This window comes from Macaca mulatta, chromosome 19 (genome assembly GCF_049350105.2).
Source record: "Macaca mulatta isolate MMU2019108-1 chromosome 19, T2T-MMU8v2.0, whole genome shotgun sequence".
Lineage (NCBI taxonomy): Eukaryota > Metazoa > Chordata > Mammalia > Primates > Cercopithecidae > Macaca > Macaca mulatta.
Genome location: NC_133424.1, coordinates 58,343,818 through 58,368,236, shown reverse-complemented (window position 1 = coordinate 58,368,236; position 24,419 = coordinate 58,343,818). Strand labels below are relative to the sequence as shown.

The window sequence follows — 24,419 nt, the reverse complement described above, 5'->3', positions numbered from 1 at the left end:
CCGGGGTGAAGGTGGGGGACGGGCATCGGGACAGGGCCTGAATGGGAGCATGGAGGGGACCACACCATCCAACCGGCTCCCCTTTCCTTCCCCGGTCACCAGGAGACAGCAGCGGGCGGGCTGACCTCTAAGGAGGAGCGGAGCCCCCAGACCCTGGCACCTATTGGAGAAGATGTCGTGAAGACCCCCAGCCCGGCTGCCGAGGATGCCAGGGAACCCGAGGCCAAGGGGAACAGCTGACGGGGCTGGGGGTGGGGAAGGGGGATGGGACGGGGATGCGGGGCTGGGGGACAGGGCGGGGCTTGACCTGCAGGTGCTTTGCCTTAAAAAAAATAAATAAATAAAAGATGTGAACTTGGGCAAGTTACTGAAAAGAAAAAGGGTGGGCCTGGGGCGCGGGTGCCGTCTCGAGTCTGGCGCGACGTCCGCCGTGGGGCTGCGCGGGATCGGGAGTGCGCGCCGCCCGGAGCCTGCGCGGAACCCACCCTGGCCCGGCTCCCCCCGCCCTCCCCGGGTAACGGCCCCCGCTTCCGGTGCTCAGAAACCGGCGGTGTCCACAGGTGGCTCGCTTGGCTTCCTTGTCTGTAAGCCTTTCTCCTAGAGGTCTGTTCCTCCTGGCGAACCATGGGGGACCTGCCGCCCTACCCAGAGCGCCCTCCCCAGCAGCCCCCGGACCGGAGGACTTCCCAGGCCTCCCAGAGGCAGTACAGTCGGGACCAAGTTCAGCCCCTGGCAGCGGACCCCGAGGAGGGGCAGCAGATAGCGCCAGACGCCCAGCGTAACGCCCCGGGTTGGTCACAGAGGGGCAGCCTGTCCCAACAGGAGAGCTTGCTGATGCCCCGGGCCTTCCAGGCTGAGGAAGCCCGGATAGGTAGCATGGAGTACCCATCCATGAACACGGGCTTTCCCTTGGAGTTCCAGCCCCAGCCTTACTCGGATGAAAGCAGGATCCAGGCCGCCGAGGTCACCACCAGCCTAATGCAGCGGCTCCAGCAGGGCCAAAGCAGCCTGTTCCAGCAACTGGATTCCACCTTCCCGGAGCCCCCAGTCAACCCCTTGGACCCGTTCAACCTCTACCAGACAGACCAGTTCTCTGAAGGTGCCCAGCACGGGCCCTACATAAGGGATGACCCTGCCCTTCAGTTCTCGCCCTCTGAGCTGGGCTTCCCACACTACAGTGCCGAAGTGCCTGAGCCCGAGCCTCTGGAGCTGGCCGTGCAGAACGCCAAGGCCTACCTGCTGCAGACCAGCATCAGTTGCGACCTCAGCCTGTGAGCAGGGGCTAGGAGTGGGGCAGGTGGGGGACCCAGGCAGGGAGGGGCCCCACCCAAGTCCCTGCCTCAATCAGTCAGACAAGGGATCGTCCCTCATGGAAAACCAGTGACTGCTCCCGGCCTCTAATTCAGCTCAGAGTCGGAATCAGTGCCAACAACAGCTAGCATTCACTTCCCAGACATGTGCCGGCACTGCACGCACACACGCCTAATTCTCAGGGAGATGAGCACATCAGCTCATCCTGCTTTACAGAGGAGACTGAGAAGACACGGAGAGGTTGGGTCGCTTACCCAAAACTACACAGCTAGGATGTGGCAGAGTCAGGATTCCAGAACACATGATTTGGCTCCCCAAGTCCTCTTGCTTTTTTTTTGTTTTGTTTTCCCCCAGACATAGTCTCACCCTGTCGCCCAGGCTGGAGCCTGGAGCACAGTGGCACGATCTCGGCTCACTGCAACCTCTCCCTCTTGAGTTAAAGTGATTCTTCTGCTTCAGCCTCCCGAGTAGCTGGGGTTACAGGCGTGCTCCACCTCACCCAGCTAATATTTGTATTTTTAGTGGAGAGAAGGTTTCACCCTGTTGCCCAGGCTAGTTTCAAGTTCTTGACCTCAAGTGATCTGCCCATCTTGGCCTCCCAAAGTGCTGAGATTGCAGGCATGAACCACTGTGCCCAGCCCTCCTGAGACCCTCTTATCCTGCAACTAAACCTCCCTGCCTGAGGAAGATACTTGCGAAAGCCACTTAGCTGCAGTCACAATACACTGCTCTCAGCCTCCATTAGATGCCTGGGACGCTCTCTTTATAGGGGAGTGGGCAAGAAATAGAAAAAGTGATCAACTGAAGCTAAGGGCTCAGGTCAAAAATAAGGGAGGCTAAGAGGGCTAGGGAACACATAAAATAGTGGGGGTCTGACCAGGCGTGGGGGCTCAGGCCTATTATCCCAGCACTTTAGGAGGCCGACACGGGCAGATCACCTGAGGTCAGGAGTTCAAGACCAGCCTGGCCAACATGGTGAAACCCCATCTCTACTAAAAAATACAAAAATTATCAGGGCATGGTAGCATGGGCCTGTAATCCCAGCTCCTTGAGAGGTTGAGGCAGGAGAATCACTTGAACCCGGGAGGCAGAGGTTGCGGTGAGCCGAGATCATGCCACTGCACTCCAGCCTGGGCAACAGAGCGAGACTCCGTCTCAAAAAAAATAAATTGTGTGGGTCAGAGAAGGCCTGTCCAAGGTGGTGACATTTGATTAGGGCCCTAAAGGAGGTGAGGGAGAGCATCTTGCAGATAACTGGAGGAAGAGTGAGCCAGGCAGAGCACACGACAAATGCAAAGTCTCTGAGGCTTGCTGTTTTTGAGGAGCTGGTATGTCTGGAACCAAAGGAGAAAGAGGGAGAGCGGGAGAAATGAGATTGATGAAGTAATGGTTCTTACTAAAGCACAAAGCTGGCCCTATCCCTCCAATGCTCAGAATCTGCTATGGCTCCCCATTGCCCGTGGAGGAAGCTCAGACTCCTCGCCACAGCCTTCAAGGCTCCTGACCTGAAACATACAAGGCCTTGCTCATGCCAGTAATCCCAGCACTTTGGGAGGCCGAGGCAGACAGATCACTCGAAGTCAGGAGTTCGAGACCAGCCTGGCCAACATGGCAAAACCCATCTCTACTAAAAATACAAAAAGCCAGGCATGGTGGCGCAGGCCTGTGATCTCAACCACTCAGGAGACTGAGGCAGGAGAATCACTTGAACCGGGAGGCAGAGGCTACAGTGAGCCAAGATCGTGCCAATGCACTCCAGCCTGAGCAACAGAGTGAGACTCTGTCTCAAACAAACCAACAAACAAAAGGCCTTATATGGTTCAGCCCCTGCCCACTGTCCAAATTTCATTTCTAGTCACTACCTGCTCCTTCCTCGGATCCTAGAATCTAGTCAGAATTAACCTCTGGCTATTCCCCAAGTGCCAGCTTTTCAGAGCTTCAGGCTGTCTTCCTGAGAATCCCTAGCCAAAGTCTCACCGCTTCTTACCCTTCCCAGCTTCCATGATGGCCCAACACCACACCCAAGACTGCCAACAAAACAGTTTCCGCATAGCAAAGGGTGACACATAACATGCTTGGAAATCAGACCAACTTGGTTTCAAAGGCTGACTGTGACCAGGCCCGGTGGCTCACACCTGTAATCCCAGCAGTTTGGGAGGCTGAGGCAGGCAGATCACTTGAGTCCGGGAGTTTGAGACCAGCCTGGGCAACATGGCAAAACCCCATCTCTACAAAAAGTACAAAAATTAGGCATGGTGGCACACATGTGTAATCCCAGCTACCGGGGAGGCTGAGGCGGGAGAATCACTTGAACCCGGGAACCAGAGGTTGCAGTGAGCCAAGACCGAGCCACTGCACTCCAGCTTGGGTGACAAAGTGAGACCTTGTGTCAATAAAAAGAAAAATACAAATGCTGGCCAGGCACAGTGGTTCACGCCTGTAATCCCAGCACTTTGGGAGGCCTAAGTGGGCAGATCACGAGGTCAGGAGTTTGAGCCCGGCCTGGCCAACAAAGTGAAACCCCATCTCTACTAAAAATACAAAAATTAGCTGGGGATGGTGGTGCGCACCCGTAGTCCCAGCTACTCAGGAGACCGAAGCAGGAGAATCGCTTGAACCCAGGAGGCAGAGGTGGTGGTGAGCTGAGATCATACCACTGCACTCCAGCCTGGGCAACAGAGCAAAACTTTGTCTCAAAAATAATAAGAAGAAGAATATAAATGTTGGCTAGGTGTGGTGGCTCATGCCTGTAATCCCAACACTTTGGGAGGTCGAGGAAGGCAGATCTACCTGAGGTCAGGAGTTTGAGACCAGCCTGGCCACCATGATGAAACTCTGTCTCTACAAAAAATACAAAAACATTAGCGGGATGTGGTGGTGTGTGCCTGTAATCCCAGCTACTTAGGAGGCTGAGGCAGGAAAATCGCTTGAACCCAGGAGACAGAGGCTGCAGTGAGCCAAGGTCGCACTACTGCACTCCAGCTTGGGCAACAGAGCGAGACCCTGTCTGAAAAATAAATTTAAAAAATCAAATTGCAAACCCTCTCCCATCCCTGGCACCCCCAGGCCCCATTCAGTACTTTATGTGTCACCCTATAAATTGCCACCCCATGCCTGACACGCTGTATATATTTTGCTTGTTTGATTAGTCTCAGTCTCCATCATAAGAATGTCGGCCGGGAGGCCACACGTGGCGGCTCACGCCTGTAATCCCAGCACTTTGGGAGGCCGAGGCGGGCAGATCACCAGGTCAGGAGATCAAGACCTTCCTGGCTAACATGTTGAAACCCCGTCTCTACTGAAAATACAAAAAATTAGCTGGGCGTGGTGGCAGGCACCTGTGGTCCCAGCTACTTAGGAGACTGATGCAGGAAAACAGCGTGAACCCGGGAGGCGGAGCTTGCAGTGAGCCAAGATCGCGCCACTGCACTCCAGCCTGGGTGACAGAGCGAGACTCTGTCTCAAAAAAAGAATGTCGACCGTTCATGGTGGCTTATGCCTGTAATCCCAGCACTTTGGGAGGCCAAGGCGGGCAGATCACAAGGTCAGGAGTTCGGGACCAGCCTGACCAACATGGTGAAACCCCGTCTCTACTAAAAATATAAAAATTAGCCGGGCGTGGTGGCGGGTGCCTGTAATCCCAGCTACTCGGGAGGCTGAGGCAGGAGAATCGCTTGAACCCGGGAGGCGGAGGTTGTAGTGAGCAGAGATGCGCCACTGCACTCCAGCCTGGGCGACAGAGCAAGACTCCATCTCAAAAAATAAATACAAATAAGTAAACAAGGGGGGAGGGGGGAGGGATTGCATTGGGAGTTATACCTGATGTAAATGACGAGTTGATGGGTGCTGACAAGTTGATGGGTGCAGCACGCCAACATGGCACAAGTATACATATGTAACAAACCTGCACATTATCCACATGTACCCTAGAACTTAAAGTATAATTTAAAAAAATAAGGCCGGGCGCGGTGGCTCAAGCCTGTAATCCCAGCACTTTGGGAGGCCGAGGCGGGCGGATCACAAGGTCAGGAGATCGAGACCACAGTGAAACCCCGTCTCTACTAAAAATACAAAAAATTAGCCGGGCGCGGTGGCGGGCGCCTGTAGTCCCAGCTACTCAGGAGGCTGAGGCAGGAGAATGGCGGGAACCCGGGAGGCGGAGCTTGCAGTGAGCCGAGATCGCGCCACTGCACTCCAGCCTGGGCAACAGCGTGAGACTCCATCTCAAAAAAAAAAAAAAGAAAAAAGAAAAATATAAGTAAACAAATAAATAAATGTCAGCTACACCTGGGCAGGAACCTTTTCTGTTCCCTGCTGTGTCCCCAGCACCAGGCACAGGGCCAGGCACATGGGAGCCGGCTCAGTGAGCTGAGTGAGTGAGGCCCCTCTCTTCCCACTCCTCCTGCGGGAGGCAGGTACGAGCACCTGGTGAACCTGCTGACCAAGATCCTGAACCAGCGGCCCGAGGACCCCTTGTCTGTCCTGGAGTCGCTGAACCGCACCACGCAGTGGGAATGGTTCCACCCCAAGCTGGACACGCTGCGGGACGAGCCCGAGATGCAGCCCACCTACGAGATGGCAGAGAAACAGAAGGCGCTGTTCACCCGGAGTGGAGGCGGTGCCGAAGGCGAACAGGAGATGGAGGAGGAGGTGGTGAGTGAGCCAGTCAGGAGAGGTGGGCTTCAGGGTCAGTGGGAGCCCAAGCATACTTAGGGCACAGCCTGTGTCGAGGCCCGGAGGCAAAAGACAGCATTGGACAATCCAGTCACAAAATAACTTCAGTCTCGGCAGGATGGGGTGGCTTATGCCTGTAATCCCAGTGCTTTGGGAGGCCGAGGTGGGTGGATCACGAGGTCACGAGTTCAAGACCAGCCTGGTCAATACGGCAAAACCCTGTCTCTACTAAAAATACAAAAATTAGCTGGGTGTGATGGCGGGCGCCTGTAATCCCAGCTACTCAGGAGGCTGAGACAGGAGAATCACTTGAACCCAAAGGTAGAGGTTGAAGTGAGCCGATCCCACCACTGCACTCCAGCCTGGGCAACAGAACGCAACTCTGTATCAAAAAAAACAAAAAACCAAAAAAAAACAAAAACAACTTAAGTCTCATGGGTGCCCCCAGTGGAGGAGGCAGGACCAGGTCACAGGAGGCCTTGAACACCAGGCAAAGGATGTGGGCTTTCTTCTGAGGCCACTGGAGCACCGCTGAATGGTTTGAAGCAAAGGAAAGGCTGTCAGCTCTGCTTTTTATTTTTTTAATTTTTATTTTATTATATATATATATATATATATTTTTTTTTTTAAATATATATAGTTTTTTTGGCCGGGCACGGTGGCTCACGCCTGTAATCCCAGCACTTTGGGAGGCCAAGGCAGGCAGATCACGAGGTCAGGAGATCGAGACCATCCTAGCTAACACAGTGAAACCCCGTCTCTACTAAAAATACAAAAAATTAGCCGGGCATGGTGGCGGGTGCCTGTAGTCCCACCTACTCAGGAGGCTGAGGCAGAAGAATGGCGTGAACCCGGGAGGCAGAGCTTGCAGTGAGCCAAGATCGCACCACTGCACCCCAGCCTAGGCGATAGAGCAAGACTCCATCTCAAAAAACAGAAAAAAAAAAAATTAAAAAAAAATATATACACACACACATACACACACACAGTTTTTTCTTTTTTTCTTTTTTTTTGAGACGGAGTCTTACTGTCTCCTGGGCTAGAGTGCAGTGGCGTGATTTTGGCTCACTGCAACTTTCACTTCCTGAGTTCAAGTGATTCATGACTCTCCTTCCTCAGCTTACTGAGTAGCTGGGACTACAGGCAAGTGCCCCCACGCCCAACTAATTTCGGGGGGTATTTTTTGGTAGAGATGGGGTTTCACTGTGTTGGCCAAGCTAGTCTTGAACTCCTGACCTCAAGGGATCCACCCACCTCAGCCTCCCAAAGTGCTGGGATTACAGGCATGAGCCACTGCGCCCAGCTGTTTTTGTTTGTTTGTTTTAATCTTTTAATTGGATTTTTCACTTAAGCATACCCTGAGAAGCTCTGCTTTTTAGAAAGCTAAGTCCAGCTGCCAGGCAGAGACGGAGACTGGTCTCTCGTACCGTCTCCTACTCCTCTCTCCAGAAAACGATTTTGCCCTGCAGACCTTTTCTGTGAAATTCAGTGCCTCCTGGAGTCTCTGGACACTGAATCAATTACTCCTTTTCTCCCAGCCTCGGTTTCTCAGTTTATAAATTGAGATCCACTAAGAACTGCAGCACCCAGGACTCATTAACATTCCACCGTCCTCAGAATACAAGATGCTCTTCGGCCGGGCGCGGTGGCTCACGCCTGTAATCCCAGCACTTTGGGAGGCCGAGACGGGCGGATCACGAGGTCAGGAGATCGACACCATCCTGGCTAACACGGTGAAACCCCGTCTCTACTAAAAAATACAAAAAACTAGCCGGGCCTGGAGGCGGACGCCTGTAGTCCCAGCTACTCGGGAGGCTGAGGCAGGAGAATGGCGGGAACCCGGGAGGCGGAGCTTGCAGTGAGCTGAGATCCGGCCACTGCACTCCAGCCTGGGCGGCAGAGCGAGACTCCGTCTCAAAAAAAAAAAAAAGAATACAAGATGCTCTTCAACTTCTGCATGGGATCAGGTCCCAATAAATCCATTATAAGTCAAAAATACTGGCCGGGCACCGTGGCTCATGTCTGTAGTCCCAGCAACTTTGGGAGGCTGAGGTGGGCAGATCACCTGAGGTCAGGAGTTTGAGACCAGCCTGATCAACATAGTGAAACCCCATCTCTACTGAAAGTACAAAAATTACTCAGGCGAGGTGGCGGGCGCCTGTAATCCCAGCTACTCAGGAGGCTGAGGCAGGAGAATGGCTTGAACCTAGGAGGTGGATGTTGCACTGAGCCCAGATCGCGCCTCTGCACTCCATCCTGAGTGTGAGAGCAAGACTCCATCTCAAAAAAAAAAAAAACAAAAAAAACACAAAAAAAACATAGGTCACAAATGCATTTAATACCCTGATAAACCCACCCTAAAGTTGAAAACTCTAAGTCAAATTATCTTAAGTCTGGGACTGGCTATATTTAATTTCACAAACCCAGAATTGGATGATGCTTAAAATTGGGGCGAAGTGTTCTTTCACTCGTTCAACAGACTTTTGTTCTGGACTCTATGATAATTCTGACACCTGCTTGGTCCCCTGCCAAGACCTTTAGGAGCGTGCTCTCATTTCATCATGTAACTCAAGCGCCAGGCGTTCATTCTACATGCTGTTACTCTCTGCACACAGAGCCAGTCACTGAGACATTGAGAATCACCAGCTGGAGGGCTTTTCTTTTCTTTTTTAAATTTTAATTAATTGCGACAGGGCCGGATGTGGTGGCTCACGCCTGTAATCCCAGCACTATGGGAGGCCGAGGCGGGTGGATCACGAGGTCAGGACTAAAATACAAACATTGTACCAAACACAAAAAATACAAACTACAAAAAACGCACTAAAAATACACAAACTAGCTGGGCGTGGTGGTGCATGCCTATAATCCCAGCTACTGAGGAGGCTGAGGCAGGAGACTGGCTTGAACCCAGGAGGCGGAGGTTGCAGTGAGCCGAGATCATGTCACTGCACTCCAGCCTGGGTGACAGAGCAAGACTCCGTCTCAAAAATAATAATAATAAATAAATAAATAAATAAATAATAAAGATTTCAGGACTGATTGAATAATAAAGTGTTGGTGACAGCCTTGTGGCCACATGGATAGGGGCTGGCAGGCATTTCCCTGGGAGAGGGAAGGATATTGGTCTGTGGCCTGTGCAGATGTACATTACACTTCTTTCCCTGGCTTCTGAGCCAAAACTTTGCTGGCTTCTTTTTTCTTTTTTTTTTTTGAGACGGAGTCTCCCTCTGTCACCCAGGCTGGAGTGCAGTGGCACGATCTCCGCTCACTGCAGGCTCCACCTCCTGGGTTCATGCTATTCTCCTGCCTCAGCCTTCCAAGTAGCTGGGACTACAGGTGCGTGCCTCCACGCCTGGCTAATTTTTTGTATTTTTAGTAGAGACGGGGTTTCACCATTTTAACCAGGATGGTCTCGATCTCCTGACCTTGTGATCTGCCTGCCTCGGCCTCCCAAAGGGCTGGGATTACAGGCATGAGCCACTGTGCATGGCCGTAAACTTTGCTGGCTTCTAGTTTCAGCTTGCTTGCCTTCAATCCCTTTCTGAGCCTCGCTCTCTCTCTCTCTCTTTCTCCTTCTTTCCTTCTTCCTCTTTTTCCTCCTCCTCCTCCTCTCCTTTTCTTCTTCTCCTCCGCCCCACCCGTCCTCTGGCTGTGTGAATCAAGCAAATGGTATAGATGGAGGCAGTGAGGGCAGACTTATTACCATCCTCTAACATCACTGACTCCTCCGTTCAAGACCTGTCTTCTCCCTTAACTTTCTGTGAAACATGGAGTTCGTGTTAGGAATGCATCAGGCTTCAAGTCACAGAAATCGTGAATAAAAGTGGCTTGTTACAGGAGGAAGAAGGTCAGGGTGGGTAAGGCAGCTGAGCAATGCTACTGGGGACCAGGCAATTTCCACCGTCATCTCCACCACTATTAAGGGTGTAGTACTTTGTCTCCCGTGTGTTGCCTCATGGTCCCAAGATAGCTGCTGTGGCTCCAGATCTTATGTCCCCATTCCAGGCAGGAAGAATAGGGAAAGACAAAAGACAAAAGGCAAAAGATTTTCTCCTAGTGTGGTTTTCCCTTTTCTTCTCCATCAGGGACATCCTCTCCAATGGCTTTCCCTACATCTCACTGGCTGGCATGAGTGGCAGCTGAGTTACAGAATCTTTTAGGTTTCTTTCTTTTTCTTTTCTCTTTTCTCTTTTCTCTTCTCTTCTCTTCTCTTCTCTTCTCTTCTCTTCTCTTCTCTTCTCTTCTCTTCTCTTCTCTTCTCTTCTCTTCTCTTCTCTTCCCTTCTCTTTTCTTTTCTGAGACGGAGTCTCACTCTGTCACCCAGGCTGGAGTGCAGTGGTGTGATCTTGGCTCACTGCAACCTCCACCTCTCAGGTCCAAGCGATCCTCCTGCCTCAGCCTCCCAAGTAGCTAGGATTACAGGCGCCTGTCACCACGACTGGCTAATTTTTGTATTTTTTAAAGATACAGTGTTTCACCATGTTGGCCAGACTGGTCTCAAACTCCTAACCTCAAGTTATCTGCCTGCCTTGGCCTCCCTAAGTGCTGGAATTTCAGGCGTGAGCCACCACATCAGGCCTCTTTTTATTTTTTGAGACCGTGTCTCACTCTGTTGCTCAGGCTGGAGTGCAGTGGAGCAATCTCAGCTCACTGCAAACTCCGCCTCCCTGGTTCAAGTGATTCTCCTGCCTCAGCCTCCTAGGTAGCTGGGATTACAGGCGCCCGCTTGTATGGCTGGCTAATTTTTGTATTTTTAGTAGAGACAGAGTTTCACCATGTTGGCCAAGCTGGACTGGAATTCGTGACCTCAAGTGACCAGCCGACCTCGGCCTTTCAAAGTGCTGGGATTATAGGCGTGAGCCACTGCACCCAGCCTCTTTTAGCTCTCTTGACTCTAGAAAAGTCTGGAAAAGGTAGACTAGGGAGCGGAGCTTCAGCATTCTCCCCTCTGCCCTCCACCCTACCCTGCGCAGGGGGAGACGCCAGTGCCCAACATCATGGAGACCGCTTTCTACTTCGAGCAGGCGGGCGTCGGCCTGAGCTCCGACGAGAGCTTCCGCATTTTCCTGGCCATGAAGCAGCTGGCGGAGCAGCAGCCAATCCACACCTGTCGCTTCTGGGGCAAGATCCTGGGAATGAACCGCAGCTACCTGGTGGCCGAGGTGGAATTCCGGGAGGGCGAGGAGGAGGCGGAGGAGGAGGAGGTGGAGGAGATGACGGAGGGTGGCGAGGTCATGGAGGCGCACGGCGAGGAGGAGGGCGAGGAGGACGAGGAGAAGACCGTGGACATCATCCCTAAGCCCGTATGGAAGCCGCCGCCCGTGATCCCCAAGGAGGAGAGCCGCTCGGGCGCCAACAAGTACCTGTACTTTGTGTGCAACGAGCCGGGCCTGCCGTGGACGCGGCTGCCCCACGTCACCCCGGCCCAGATCGTGAACGCCCGAAAGATCAAGAAGTTCTTCACAGGCTACCTGGACGCACCGGTGGTCAGCTACCCTCCCTTCCCGGGCAACGAGGCCAACTACCTGCGGGCCCAAATAGCCCGCATCTCGGCCGCCACGCAGGTCAGCCCGCTGGGCTTCTACCAGTTTAGCGAGGAGGAGGGCGACGAGGAGGAGGAAGGTGGTGCTGGGCGCGACTCCTACGAGGAGAACCCCGACTTCGAGGGCATCCCCGTGCTGGAGCTGGTCGACTCCATGGCCAACTGGGTGCATCACACACAGCACATCCTGCCGCAGGTGAGCGCCGGGACTCCCGCCTCCCACATGGCAGGGGCAGGGGGCTCGCGCATGACCCTGCAATACTGACCTCAAGCTCTTACTCTCTGCTAGGCAACTAACATTCATTCGTTCATTCATCCATCCATTGATTGGTTCAACAGATACTGGCGGATAATCCCTTCGGAAACCTTTGGGGGCAGAGGCATTTTTTTTCCTTTTCTTTCCGTTGTTTTTTTTTTTTTTTTTTTTTTTTTTGAGGCGGAGTCTCGCTCTGTCGCCCAGGCTGGAGTGCAGTGGCGCGATCTCGGCTCACTGCAAGCTCCGCCTCCCGGGTTCCCGCCATTCTCCTGCCTCAGCCTCCCCAGTAGCTGGGACTACAGGCGCCGCCACCACGCCCGGCTAATTTTTTTGTATTTTTTTTTAGTGGAGACGGGGTTTCATTGTGTTAGCCAGGATGGTCTCGATCTCCTGACCTCGTGATCCGCCCATCTCGGCCTCCCAAAGTGCTGGGATTACAGGCTTGAGCCACCGCGCCCGGCCTTTTTTTTTTTTTTGAGACGGAGTCTTGCTCTGCCGCCCAGGCTGGAGTGCAGTGGCCGGATCTCAGCTCACTGCAAGCTCCGCCTCCCGGGTTCACGCCATTCTCCTGCCTCAGCCTCCCGAGTAGCTGGGACTACAGGCGCCCGCCACCTCGCCCGGCTAGTTTTTTGTATTTTTAAAGTAGAGACGGGGTTTCACCGTGTTAGCCAGGATGGTCTCGATCTCCTGACCTCGTGATCCGCCCGTCTCGGCCTCCCAAAGTGCTGGGATTACAGGCTTGAGCCACCGCGCCCGGCCTTTTTTTTTTTTTTTTTTTTTTTTTGGTTGGGGGGGGAACGGAGTCTCTGTCATCCAGGCTGGAGTGCAGTGGCGCGATCTCAGCTCACTGCAGCCTCCACCTCCCAGGTTCAGACGATTCTCCTGCCACAGCCTCCTGAGTAGCTGGTACTACAGGCACACGCTGCCACGCCCGGCTAATTTTTTATATTTTAGTAGAGATGAGGTTTCACTGTGTTGCCCAAGCTGGTCTCAAACTCCTGAGCTCAGACAATCCGCCAGCCTTGGCCTCCCAAAGTGCTAGGATTATAGGCATGAGCCACTACGTCCGATCCTTTTCTTCTTCTTCTTCTTCTTTTTTCCTCTTTTTTTTTTTTTTTTTTTTTTTTTTTTGAGACAGAGTTTTGCTCTTGTCGCCCAGGCTAGAGTGCAATGGCATGATCTGGGCTCACTGCAACCTCTGCCTCCCTGGTTTAAGCAATTCTCCTGCCTCAGCCTCCCAAGTAGCTGGGATTACAGGCACGCACCACCACGCCCAACTAATTTTGTACTTTTAGGAGAGACAGGGTTCCTTCATGTTGGTCAGGCTGGTCTCAAACTCCTGACCTCAGGTGATCTGCCCGCCTCAGCCTCTCAAAGTGCTGGGATTACAGCACTTTGAGCCACCACGCCCAACTTTTTTTTTCTTTTAACACATAGCATCTTGCTGTGTCACCCAAGCTGGCATGCAGTGGCACGATCATAATTCACTGCTACCTTGACCTCCAGGGCTCAAGCAATCCTCCTGCCTCAGCCTCCCGAGTAGCTAGGACTACAGGCAAGTACCACCACAACTATGCCTGACTAATTTTTTTTTTCTTTTTCTTTTTCTTTTTCCTGAGACAGATTCTCGATCTATTGCCCAGGCTGGAGTGCAGTGGCATGATCTTGGCTCACTGCAAGCTCTGCCTCCTGGGTTCACGCCATTCTCCTGCCTCAGCCTCCTGAATAACTGAGACTACAGGCGTCTGCCATCACGCCCGGCTAATTTTTTTGTATTTTTACTAGAGATGGGGTTTCAACATGTTAGCCAGTATGGTCTCCATCTCCTGACCTCGTGATCCGCCCACCTCATGCTGGGATTACAGGTGCCTGACACCATGCCCAGCTAAATTTTATATTTTTTAGTAGAGACGGCGTTTCACCATGTTGGCCAGGCTGGTCTCAAACTCCTGACCTCGAGTGATCCACCTGCCTCACTCTCCCAAAGTGCTGGGATTACAGGCATGAGCCACTGCTCGGGCGGTGAACCCAGGAGGCAGAGCTTGCAGTGAGCCAAGATTGCACCACTGCACTCCAGCCTGGGTGACAGAGTGAGACTCCGTCTCAAAAAAAAAAAAAAAAAAAAGAATCAATGCGTGGTCAGGTGTGATGGCTCGCTCTAGTAATCCCAGCACTTTGGGAGACCGAGGCGGGTGGATCACTTGAGGTCAGGAGTTCGAGACCAGCCTGGCCAACATGGCGAAACACTGTCTCTACTAAAACATACAAAATTTAGCTGGGCATGGTGTCAGGCACCTTAATCCCAGCTACTCGGGAGGCTGAGGCAGGAGAATCACTTAAACCAGAAGGCAGAGGTTGCAGTGAGCCAATATCGTGCCACTGTACTCTAGCCTGGGCCACAGAGTAAAACTCCGTCTCAAAAAGAAAAAAAAAAAAAGAATCAATGAGTGAATGAATGCATGAATGGGGGTCACACAGTCAGGAGTCCTCATCTCAATACAGCAGTTCTGTCGGCCCGTTTCCCACCTCCTCTTAACTGTGCGGCTAAATCTTGCCCTCTTGCCTGTGCCTGGGTCTCTGAGGACAAGGCTGTGCTTCAGTCCTGTTGGCCCTTCACCTCCCCCACAGGATGTAGGCTGGGCTCTGTGCACTGGGGCCATCGCCTGAGCTTCCCCCCACCCCCAGGGCCGCTGCACTTGGGTGAACCCTTTGCAGAAGACAGAGGAGGAAGAGGACCTGGGGGAGGAGGAAGAGAAGGCTGATGAGGGGCCAGAGGAGGTGGAGCAGGAGGTTGGCCCCCCACTGCTAACGCCACTTTCAGAAGATGCGGGTAAGGAAACCTTCTCAGCCTGTACACCACTAGCTGGGGAGGGCTGGGAAGAAAGGGAGGGGTGGCTGCACTGCTGGGGTCCATCTCCCCGGTCCTTCCCTCCCAGCCTCAGAGGCTCTCTCAGCTAAAAAATGGGCGTGATCACAGTGGCCCCATCAGGAGGTTCTGCCATAGATTTGTGGCAATGGCCCAAACCTTAGGATATGGCCTTTTGAGTCCCATGTGGGCCTGGAGGGAGGGGGATGTAGTTGGGGAGCCCTCCCTAAAGACTGGAGCTGGGTGTATGTGTGTGTGTGTGTGTGTGTGTGTGTTGCTGTTGTTGTTTTGAGACGGAGTCTTGCTCCGTCGCCCAAGCTGGGGTGTAGTGGTGCAATCTTCGCTCACTGCAACCTCAACCTCTCGGTTTCATGCAATTTTCTCGTCTCAGCCTCCTGAGTAGCTGGATTGCAGGCATGTGCCACCACTCCCAGATAACTTTCGTATTTTTAGTAGAGATGGGGTTTCACCATGTTGGCCAGGCTGATCTCGAACTCCTGACCTCAAGTGATCCACCTTACTCGGCCTCCCAAAGTGCTGGGATTATAGGCATAACCCACTGTGCCCAACCTGGAGCTGGATTTTGGATGAATGGACAGGAATTTCGTAACATTGGGGCCTCAGGCACTCACAGGGAAGTGGAGAGAGAGGCTAGGAGTGGGCCAGGGGACAAGTCCTGGATTTGAAGCCAGATCCTGCCAGGCTGTGCCCTGCCCTCTGCACCCTGGTCTAAACTGATGGCCAACTCAGGAGCGGAATCACAGCGGCTCCTCAGTCGGGGGGCCCTGCTGGGCACCAGGCACTGCAGCAGGTGTGCGCAGACCTTGTCACCGGGCCTCACTGCCACCCTGCAACAAAGGCCAGATGAGTCTCCCCATTTACTGGATGCAGCCAGCCGAGGTGGGTGGATCACCTGAGGTCAGGAGTTCGAGATCAGCTTGGCCAACATGGTGAAACCCTGTCTCTACTAAAAATACAAAATTAGCCGGGCGTGGTGGTGCACGCCTATAATCCCAGCTACTTGGGAGGCTGAGGCAGGAGAATCGCTTGAACCCAGGAGGCAGAGGTTGCAGTGAGTCGAGCTCACGCCACTGCACTGCAACCTGAGTGACAAAGTGACGAGACTCTGTCTCCAAAAAAAAGAGCGTGCGAGAGAGAGTGTGGTCTGCAGCCAGGGTTCAAACACCGCAGCCCGAGCTGTTGGTGGCTGTAGTTCCCCTTATGCCCCTCCAGGCCTCCCTTATTGCTGCCTGCCTTCCTCCAGGGTGCAGTGCAGGGACTGAGGGCCTTCCTGACCCTGCTGCCCACCCTCTGCTGCCTCTCCACCACAGAAATCATGCATCTGGCACCCTGGACCACCCGGCTGTCCTGCAGCCTCTGCCCGCAGTACTCAGTGGCCGTTGTGCGCTCCAACCTCTGGCCGGGGGCCTATGCCTATGCCAGCGGCAAGTAGGTCTTCCCCCAGCCCCTCCCAGCAGGAGAATCCCTCAGGACTTCTTCAAGGCCTGGCTGGGCTGGGCAACTCACCAGGGTGGGCAGAGATGGGGAGGGCCCCCTTCAGGAAGCCCCTAGGACTGACCCCCTCATAGCTCCTATGAGTTTCACCAGGGCTAAAGTGGGAAATACCAGCCCACTAGGATGGGTCTTGGTGATGAGTCATGACGAGAGTATGGAGAATCAGAGGGTGGGAGGGACTGGCTAAGGTCACACAGCACTTGTGGGATACGAACCTGGATCTCCAGCCCCCTGATGACAGGGACAGAGTCCCTCTCTGGGGAAGCTGACTCCTTCCCTGGGGTCCCCTGGACAGTTCTTCCAGTTTTTTTGTTTGTGGTTTTGTTTTGTTTGAGATGGACTCTCGCTCTGTCACCCAGGCTGGGTGACAGTGCAGTGGCGCCATCTCAGCTCACTGCAACTTCCGCCTCCAAAATTCAAGTGATTCTCCTGCTCAGCCTCCCTAGTAGCTGGGACTACAGGCACATGCCACCACGCCTGGCTAATTTTTGTATTTTCTGTGGAGACAAGATTTCACCATGTTGGCCAGGCTAGTCTCAAACTCCTGACCTCGAGTGATCTGCCCACCTCGGTCTCCCAAAGTGCTGGGACTACAGGCGTGAGCCACCACACCCGGCCTGTTCTTCCAGTTGGAAGGCTCTTCTCTCTATGGGGCAGAAACCTTCCCTCCCACCACCAGTTGTTCCAAAATAATGGCAAGCTTGGGCCAGATGCACTGGCTCATGCCTGTAATCCCAGCACTCTGGGTTGCCAAGGTGGGAGGATTGCTTGAGCCCAGGAGCTCGAGACCAGCCAGGGTAACATAGTAAGACCCTATCTGTACAAAAAAAAATAATAATAAGTTTAAAACTCAGCTGGGCATAGTTGCACGGACTACAGATTCCCAGCTACTTAGGAGGCAGAGGCAGAAGGATTGCTTGAGCCCAGGAGGTCGAGGTTGCAGTGAGCTGTGATCCCACCACTGCACTCCAGTCTGGGCGACAGAGCAAGACCTTGTTTCAAAAAACAAGAATGGCAAGCCGAAGTCACTCCCATATCTTCCCACCCAGTTGCACACTCCCCACAGTCCTTCTCCTCCAGGCACCTGGCAGCCCTCTGCTGTGCCGCGTGACGGGGTTTGCAGCTGGAGGTGGGCGCACCTACCAGCTTTGTCCACCAGATGGCAGGACGATTTTTCCTAGAATTTCCTTTTTAATCTCGATGTGAACTGGGACTGTATTCACTCCTGTATGAATCACAGCCGTGGTGGGATTGCATGTAATCTGGATACTTTAACACATTCCTGGCATTTATTTTTTCCTTCTCTGGAAGCTGGGAAGAGGCACGTTTGCTTTTGCCAACTCCCTTCTTCAGGCCATACCCCAAGATGCCAACATTCCTCTGAAAGCAAATTATCCAAACTTGAGGCTCCACTTGTCCATCCATCCTCTGCTCCCACCCGCCCAATGCTCTTCTGTCCCCCTACCCATTGTTCCATTGTTTTTTTCTTTTCTTTTTCTTTCTTTCTTTCTTTTTTTTTTTTGAGATGGGGTCTCTCTGTCACCCAGGCTGGAGTGCAGTGGAGTGATCATGGCTCACTGCAGCCTCCACCTCCTGGCCTCAAGCAACCCTCCCACCTCAGCCTTCCAACATACTAGGATTACAGACGTGAGCCACTGTGCCTGGCCTCATTTTTAAATCTTTTCTTTTCTTTTCTTTCTTTTTTTTTTTTTTTTTTTTGAGATGAAGTCTTATTTTGTCGCCCAGGCTGGAGTTTAGTGGTACGATCTCAGCTCACTGCAACCTCCGCCTCCCGGGTTCAAGCCATCCTCCTGCCTCAGCCCTCCCAGTAGCTGGGATTACAGGCATGGGCCACCACGCCCAGCTAATTTTTGTATTTTTAGTAGAGACGGGATTTCGCCATGTTGGCCAGGCTGGTCTCCAACTCCTGACCTCAGGTGATCCACCCACCTCGGCCTCTCAAAGTGCTGGGATTACAGGCGTGGGCCACCGCGCTCGGCTCTCTCTGCCTCTTTATCGGTCTCTGTCTCCCTCTCTCCCTACCTCTTAGTCCCCTCCCTTTCCTCCCATCTGTTCCTCTTCCTTCTCTAATTAAAATTCTGCAGAAAGGCTGAATTGGCTGGGTTAGGACTGGGCACTAATCTCCTTGTTCATTGTCAATCTCCTCTTAGCAGAATATAGGCACAACCCAGGGATTTTTTTTTTTTTTTTTTTTTTTTTTTTTTGAAATGGAGTCTCGCTCTGTTACCCAGGCTGGAGTACAGTGGTGTGATCTCCGCTCACTGCAACCTTCATCTCTTGGATTCAACGGATTCTCATGCCCCAGCCTCCTGAGTAGTTGGGACTATAGGCGCCTGCTACCATGCCCAGCTAATTTTTACATTTTTTGTAGAGATGGGGTTTCACCAGGGTGGTCTTGAGCCCCTGACCTCAGTTGATCCTCCCACCTCGGCCTCCTAAAGTGCTGGGATTACAGGCCTGAACCACCGCACCCGGCAGGGATTTTTGTCTAGTTTGTTTACTGCTGTGTCCCCAGCACATAGACAATTTTATTTATGTCCCACATAATATGTTGGACATAAATAAAATGTCACATATAAATAAATTGATATCCAACATAAAATTATGTCTTACGTAAATAAAATAGGAGCCGCATATATAATTTAAATTTGTTTTGTTATTTTTAGTTACTTACTTCTTGATTTATTTTGAGACAGGTTCTCACTCTGTCACCCAGGCTGGAGTGCAGTGGCATGATCACAACTTACTGCAGCCTCAAACTCCTGGGCTCCAGCAGTCCTCCCACCTCAGCCTCCCCAGTAACTGGAACCACAGGCACGTGCCACTGCAACTGGCTAATTTTTACACTTTGGGAGGTGGAGGCAGGCAGATCACTTGAGGTCAGGAGTTTAAGACCAGCCTGGCCAACATGGTGAAACCCCCTCTGTACTAAAAATACAAAAATTAGGCCAGGCATGGTGGTCATGCCTGCAATCCCAGCACTTTGGGAGGCCGAGGCGGGCAGATCACTTGAGGTCAGGAGTTTGAGACCAGCCTGGATAACATGGTGAAACCCCATCTCTACTAAAAATACAAAAATTAGCTGGGTGAGGTGGTGTGCACCTATAGTCCCAGCTGCTTGGGAAGCTGAGGTGGGAGAATCACTTGAACCCAGGAGGCAGATTTTGCAGTGAACCCAGGAGGTGGAGTTTGCATCCAGCCTGGGTAATACAGAGAAACCCAGTGAGCACATTTCACCCTGCCATCCACAACTTTGCAGTCATGCTATGCACACGCTTTGTCCTACCCTTAAAGAAAGTTAAGGCTGGCCAGATGCAGTGGCTCATGCCTGTAATCCCAGCACTTTGGGAGGCCGAGGCGGGCAGATCACGAGGTCAGGAGTTTGAGACCAGACTGGCCAACAGGGTGAAACCCCGTCTCTACTAAAAATACAAAAATTAGCTGGACATGATGGTGTGTGCCTGTAGTCCCAGCTACACGGGAGGCTGAGGCAGGAGAATTGCTTGAACAAGGGAGGCGGAGGTTGAAGTAAGCTGAGATCGCACCACTGCACTCCAGCCTGGGCAACAGAGTGAGACTCTGTCTCAAAAAAAAAAAAAAAAAAAAAAAAAAAAAGTAAAGTCTGGGGTCTTTGAGGGAGAATTTCACAGTGTCTCTGCCTCTCCAGAAAGTTTGAGAACATCTACATCGGCTGGGGTCACAAGTACAGCCCTGAGAACTTCAACCCTGCCCTGCCAGCCCCCATTCAGCAAGAGTACCCCAGTGGCCCAGAGATCATGGAGATGAGTGACCCCACAGTGGAAGAGGAGCAGGCTCTGAAAGCAGCCCAGGAGCAAGCCCTGGGAGCCACCGAGGAGGAGGAGGAGGGTGAGGAGGAGGAGGAGGGCGAGGAGACAGATGATTGAGGCCCGCCTTCTAGCCACTTTCCCCAAGCAGGTAGATAGCAAATTTCCCCTTAGAGGTCGTTAGTATGTATTAATATTTTCACTGTTTGCTTCCTGTCCCCAGAGGGCAGGGATAGAAAAGGAAGGCAACTACTTCAAATAAAATTTCTCCACGGCGTTATGGATGAGCCATTCATTCATTTGTTCACCACATCTGTTGACATGAACTCCAAGCTAGGGCTGTTGGGCCCTGCAGAGGGCACAGACATTGCCTGGCAGTCTCTGCCACCTGTTTGGTTTTTGTCGTTGTCGTTGTTTGAGACAGGATCTCATTCTGTCACCCAGGTTGGAGTACAGTGGCATGATCTCAGCTCCCTGCAGCCTTGACCTCCCAGGCTCAAGCAGTCCTCCCATCTCAGCCTCCTGAGTAGCTGAGACCGCAGGTGCACGTCACCACATACACTAATTTTTGTAATTTTTGTAGGGACAGGGTCCTGAGTAACTAGGACTGCAGGCACAGGCCACCATGCCCAGCTAAATTTTTTCAATTTTTCGGGGTTTCACTATGAGATGGGGTTTATGTTACCCAAGCCAGTCTTGAACTCCTGGCATCAAGCGATCTGCCTGTCTTGGCCTCCCAAAGTGTTGGGGCACAGCTGTGAGCCACCGCGACCAGCCCCACCGGTTTTATTTGTTCGTTTACCTCACCATCAAACCATTATTGAAATGCCTCCTGTCAGCCCAGCCCTGGGCTGGGGACACAGAGGTGACCAACTAGCCGCAGCCCTGCCTTCCTGGGCCTCACAACACTATAGGGAGAGAGACTCATCTCCAGACAGTGACAGCCCAAATGGGGAAGCCCAGAGGACTGACAGAGCTCCCGAGCCAACTCTTATAAAGGGTCAAGAAAAGAATGGGGAAAGGCATTCCAAGGATAGGGAACAGAATGTGCAAAGACCCAAGGGCAAGAGAGTGTGATACATTGGGGTAGTTTTTCAAGCCTCATTTTAGGTGATAGATAGTGTGAGGAGTTAGTGGTGAGAGATGAGATTGAAAAGAGGTTGACAGGGGCCAGATCACTTGGGGCTTAACTTTGCCCTGAGAGCACTAGGGAGCTACAGATGGGTTTTGAGCAGGGAAGGGCCCTGATCATATTCATGCTTTAGAAAGACCTCTCGCCGGGCGCGGTGGCTCACGCCTGTAATCCCAGCACTTTGGGAGGCCGAGACGGGCGGATCACGAGGTCAGGAGATCGAGACCATCCTGGCTAACATGGTGAAACCCCGTCTCTACTAAAAAATACAAAAAACTAGCCGGGCGCGGTGGCGGGCGCCTGTAGTCCCAGCTACTCGGGAGGCTGAGGCAGGAGAATGGTGTGAACCCGGGAGGCGGAGCTTGCAGTGAGCTGAGATCCGGCCACTGCACTCCAGCCTGGGCGGCAGAGCGAGACTCCGTCTCAAAAAAAAAAAAAAAAAAAAAAAAAAAAAAAAAAAAATAGAAAGACCTCTCTAGGCCAGGTGCAGTGGGTCACACTCATAATCCCAGCACTTAGGGAGGCCAAGGTGGGCGGATCACCTGAGGTCAGGAGTTTGAGACCAGCCTGGCCAACATGGTGAAACTTCGTCTCTACTAAAACTACAAAAAAGTAACCAGGTGTGGTGACAGGTGCCTGTAATCCCAGCCACTCAGGAGACTAAGGCAGGAGAATCACTTGAACCCAGGAGGTGGAGGTTGCAGTGAGCCAAAATCGTACCATTGCACTCCAGCCCACATGACAAGAGTGAGACTCTGTCTCAAAAACAAAAAACAAAACAAAACAAAACAAAAGGCCGGGTGCTGTGTCTCATGCCTGTACTCCCAGCACTTTGGGAGGCTGAGGTGGGTGGATCACCTGAGGTCAGGAGTTCAAGACCAAGACCAGACTGCCCAACATGGTGAAACCCCATCTCTGAGCTGAGATGGTGCCATTGCACTCCAGCCTGGGTGGCAGGGCAAGATTCTGTCTCAAAAAAAAAAAAAAAACAAGGCCAGGCGCGGTGGCTCACGACTGTAATCCCAGCACTTTGGGAGGCTGAGGCAGGCGGATCACGAGGTAAGGAGATCAAGACCACAGTGAAACCCTGTCTCTACTAAAAATACAAAAAATTAGCCGGGCGTGGTGGTGGGTGCCTGTAATCCCAGCTACTCGGGAGGCTGAGGCAGGAGAATGGCGGGAACCCGGGAGGCGGAGCTTGCAGTGAGCCGAGATCAAGCCACTGCACTCCAGCCTGGGTGACAGAGCAAGACTGTGTCTCACACACACACACAAAAAAGACGGAAAAACAAAACAAACAAACAAAAAAACCCAAAAACCTCTCTACATGCCAAGTGAAAGGTGGAAGTGGGGGTGAGACAGAAATCTGGGAGACCAAGAGACACGGTTGATGTGGGGGTGAGGGAAGGGCTCGGGTAGAGGAGGACCTAGGATCAGGGCTGCGGAGAACAAGGAACTGAGAAAGAGGAATTGCAGGTGGTTGAATGCAAAAGACTTGGAGGCTGTAAGCAGGGGAGAGTGAAGATAAATGGTACACATCTAGGAAGACACCCAGGTCTGTGGCCTGGTTGACTGAGTGGATAGCAGATCTAACCCTAAGATGGTGATGCAAGAGAGGAGAAGGATTTGGTGTAAGACGTCAAGTTCATGGTATGATTCTTTTTTTTTTTTTTTTTTTTTGAGACGGAGTCTGGCTCTGTCGCCCAGGCTGGAGTGTAGTGGCCGGATCTCAGCTCACTGCAAGCTCCGCCTCCCGGGTTTACGCCATTCTCCTGCCTCAGCCTCCCGAGTAGCTGGGACTACAGGCGCCCGCCACCTCGCCCTGCTAGTTTTTTGTATTTTTTTTTTTAGTAGAGACGGGGTTTCACCGTGTTAGCCAGGATGGTCTCGATCTCCTGACCTCGTGATCCGCCCGTCTCGGCCTCCCAAAGTGCTGGGATTACAGGCTTGAGCCACCGCGCCCGGCCTCTTTTTTCTTTCTTTCTTTCTTTTTTTTTTAGAGAGACTGAGTCTGGCTCTGTCCCCCAGGCTGTAGTGTGGTGATGTGATCATAGCTCACTGCAGTCTTGATCTCCTGGGCTCAAGTGATCCTCCCACCTCAGCCACCTAAAGTGCTGGGATTCTGGGATTCCAGACGTGAGCCATTGTAGGATTTTTTTTTTTTTTTTTTTTTTTTTTAAGTGTGAGATGCCCTTGGGACACTCTAAGGAGAAATCGTAGAGGCCATTGACTACGTGAGACTAGGAAGATCTATGATGGGGCTGGGTGACTTCAGCAGACATGGGGAGCACTGGCTATGAGTAGGAGCTGTTGGGATCAGTGGGAGACTTTGGGTTACGAGTGGATCACTGGGACACTGGGGCACCGTGGGGATCAATAGAATTTGAGAATCAGAGGTGGGTTTTGGAGGACAAGTGAGGTTGTTGAAAATAAGAAAGTCGGGCCGGGCGCGGTGGCTCAAGCCTGTAATCCCAGCACTTTGGGAGGCCGAGACGGGCGGATCACGAGGTCAGGAGATCGAGACCATCCTGGCTAACACAGTGAAACCCCGTCTCTACTAAAAAATACAAAAAAAAAACTAGCCGGGCGAGGTGGCGGGCGCCTGTAGTCCCAGCTACTCGGGAAGCTGAGGCAGGAGAATGGCGTAGACCGGGGAGGCAGAGCTTGCAGTGAGCTGAGATCCGGCCACTGCACTCCAGCCTGGGCGACAGAGCGAGACTCCGTCTCCAAAAAAAAAAAAAAAGAAAGAAAATAAGAAAGTCATGGAAATATACATTGGAGGTTGGTGGAAAATATGAAGGATGTTTGGGGTTAGCATTAATCAATAGTGGGTCAGAGGAAGTCCTTTGAGTTGTGTGGGGACACAGGGATTTGGCGGGTCACCAAGGGTGGGGAAGAATGGTAGCAGATGCTGTGGTCATTCAGGGATTTGAATATGTCAGTGGGAAACATTGGCGGTCAGGGGAGTGTATGTTGGGCGTCTAAGGAGAGACCAGGGTCACTTGGGGTCGGCTGTGACTTCATGGGAAGGCTGGACTATGGATGAGGGCTTCTTTGGTGGGGGGGTCCCTCCGTTGCTAGGCAAACGGTTCCCAGGGCGCGGTTGCTAAGGACTTGAGCTTTCTAACTGGCCACGCCTCTTTCCATTGCGGGCTCCGCCCCCGCAGTCAACCACAAGTCGGTCACAGGCACAAAGACCGCGCCCACCTTCTCGCCCCGCCCACAGTCCCAGCACCGTTACCCGAGCGACCGTGGGGGTTCGTCCCGCCTCCGGACCTGGGTGCCAATCGAAGAGGCGTTGCCGGGGCGACGACTCC

At 52.6% G+C, this 24,419-nt stretch overlaps 2 protein-coding genes across 13 annotated transcripts in view; both read left to right on the top strand.

Moving 5' to 3' along the window:
* The window catches only part of SYMPK (symplekin scaffold protein), a 50,202-nt gene extending 49,848 nt beyond the window's left edge, over nt 1-354 (top strand). For all 12 annotated transcript variants that reach the window (XR_013409930.1, XR_013409932.1, XR_013409931.1 and 9 more), the window contains one exon: nt 103-354. Coding sequence is in view for 8 of the 12 variants with exons in the window: in XM_077980439.1 (XP_077836565.1) it covers nt 103-240 (138 nt within the window). In the remaining 4 variants the exon portion in view is untranslated. The remainder of the gene's footprint in view (nt 1-102) is intronic.
* Nucleotides 354-20,248, top strand: RSPH6A (radial spoke head 6 homolog A). The gene is made up of 6 exons (XM_028839770.2): nt 354-1,271; nt 5,727-5,964; nt 10,959-11,723; nt 14,469-14,613; nt 15,981-16,098; nt 19,853-20,248. The coding sequence occupies exons 1-6, from the start codon at nt 625-627 to the stop codon at nt 20,088-20,090; spliced, it is 2,151 nt and encodes a 716-aa protein (XP_028695603.1). The 5' UTR covers nt 354-624; the 3' UTR covers nt 20,091-20,248.
* Nucleotides 20,249-24,419: the final 4,171 nt, after the last annotated feature.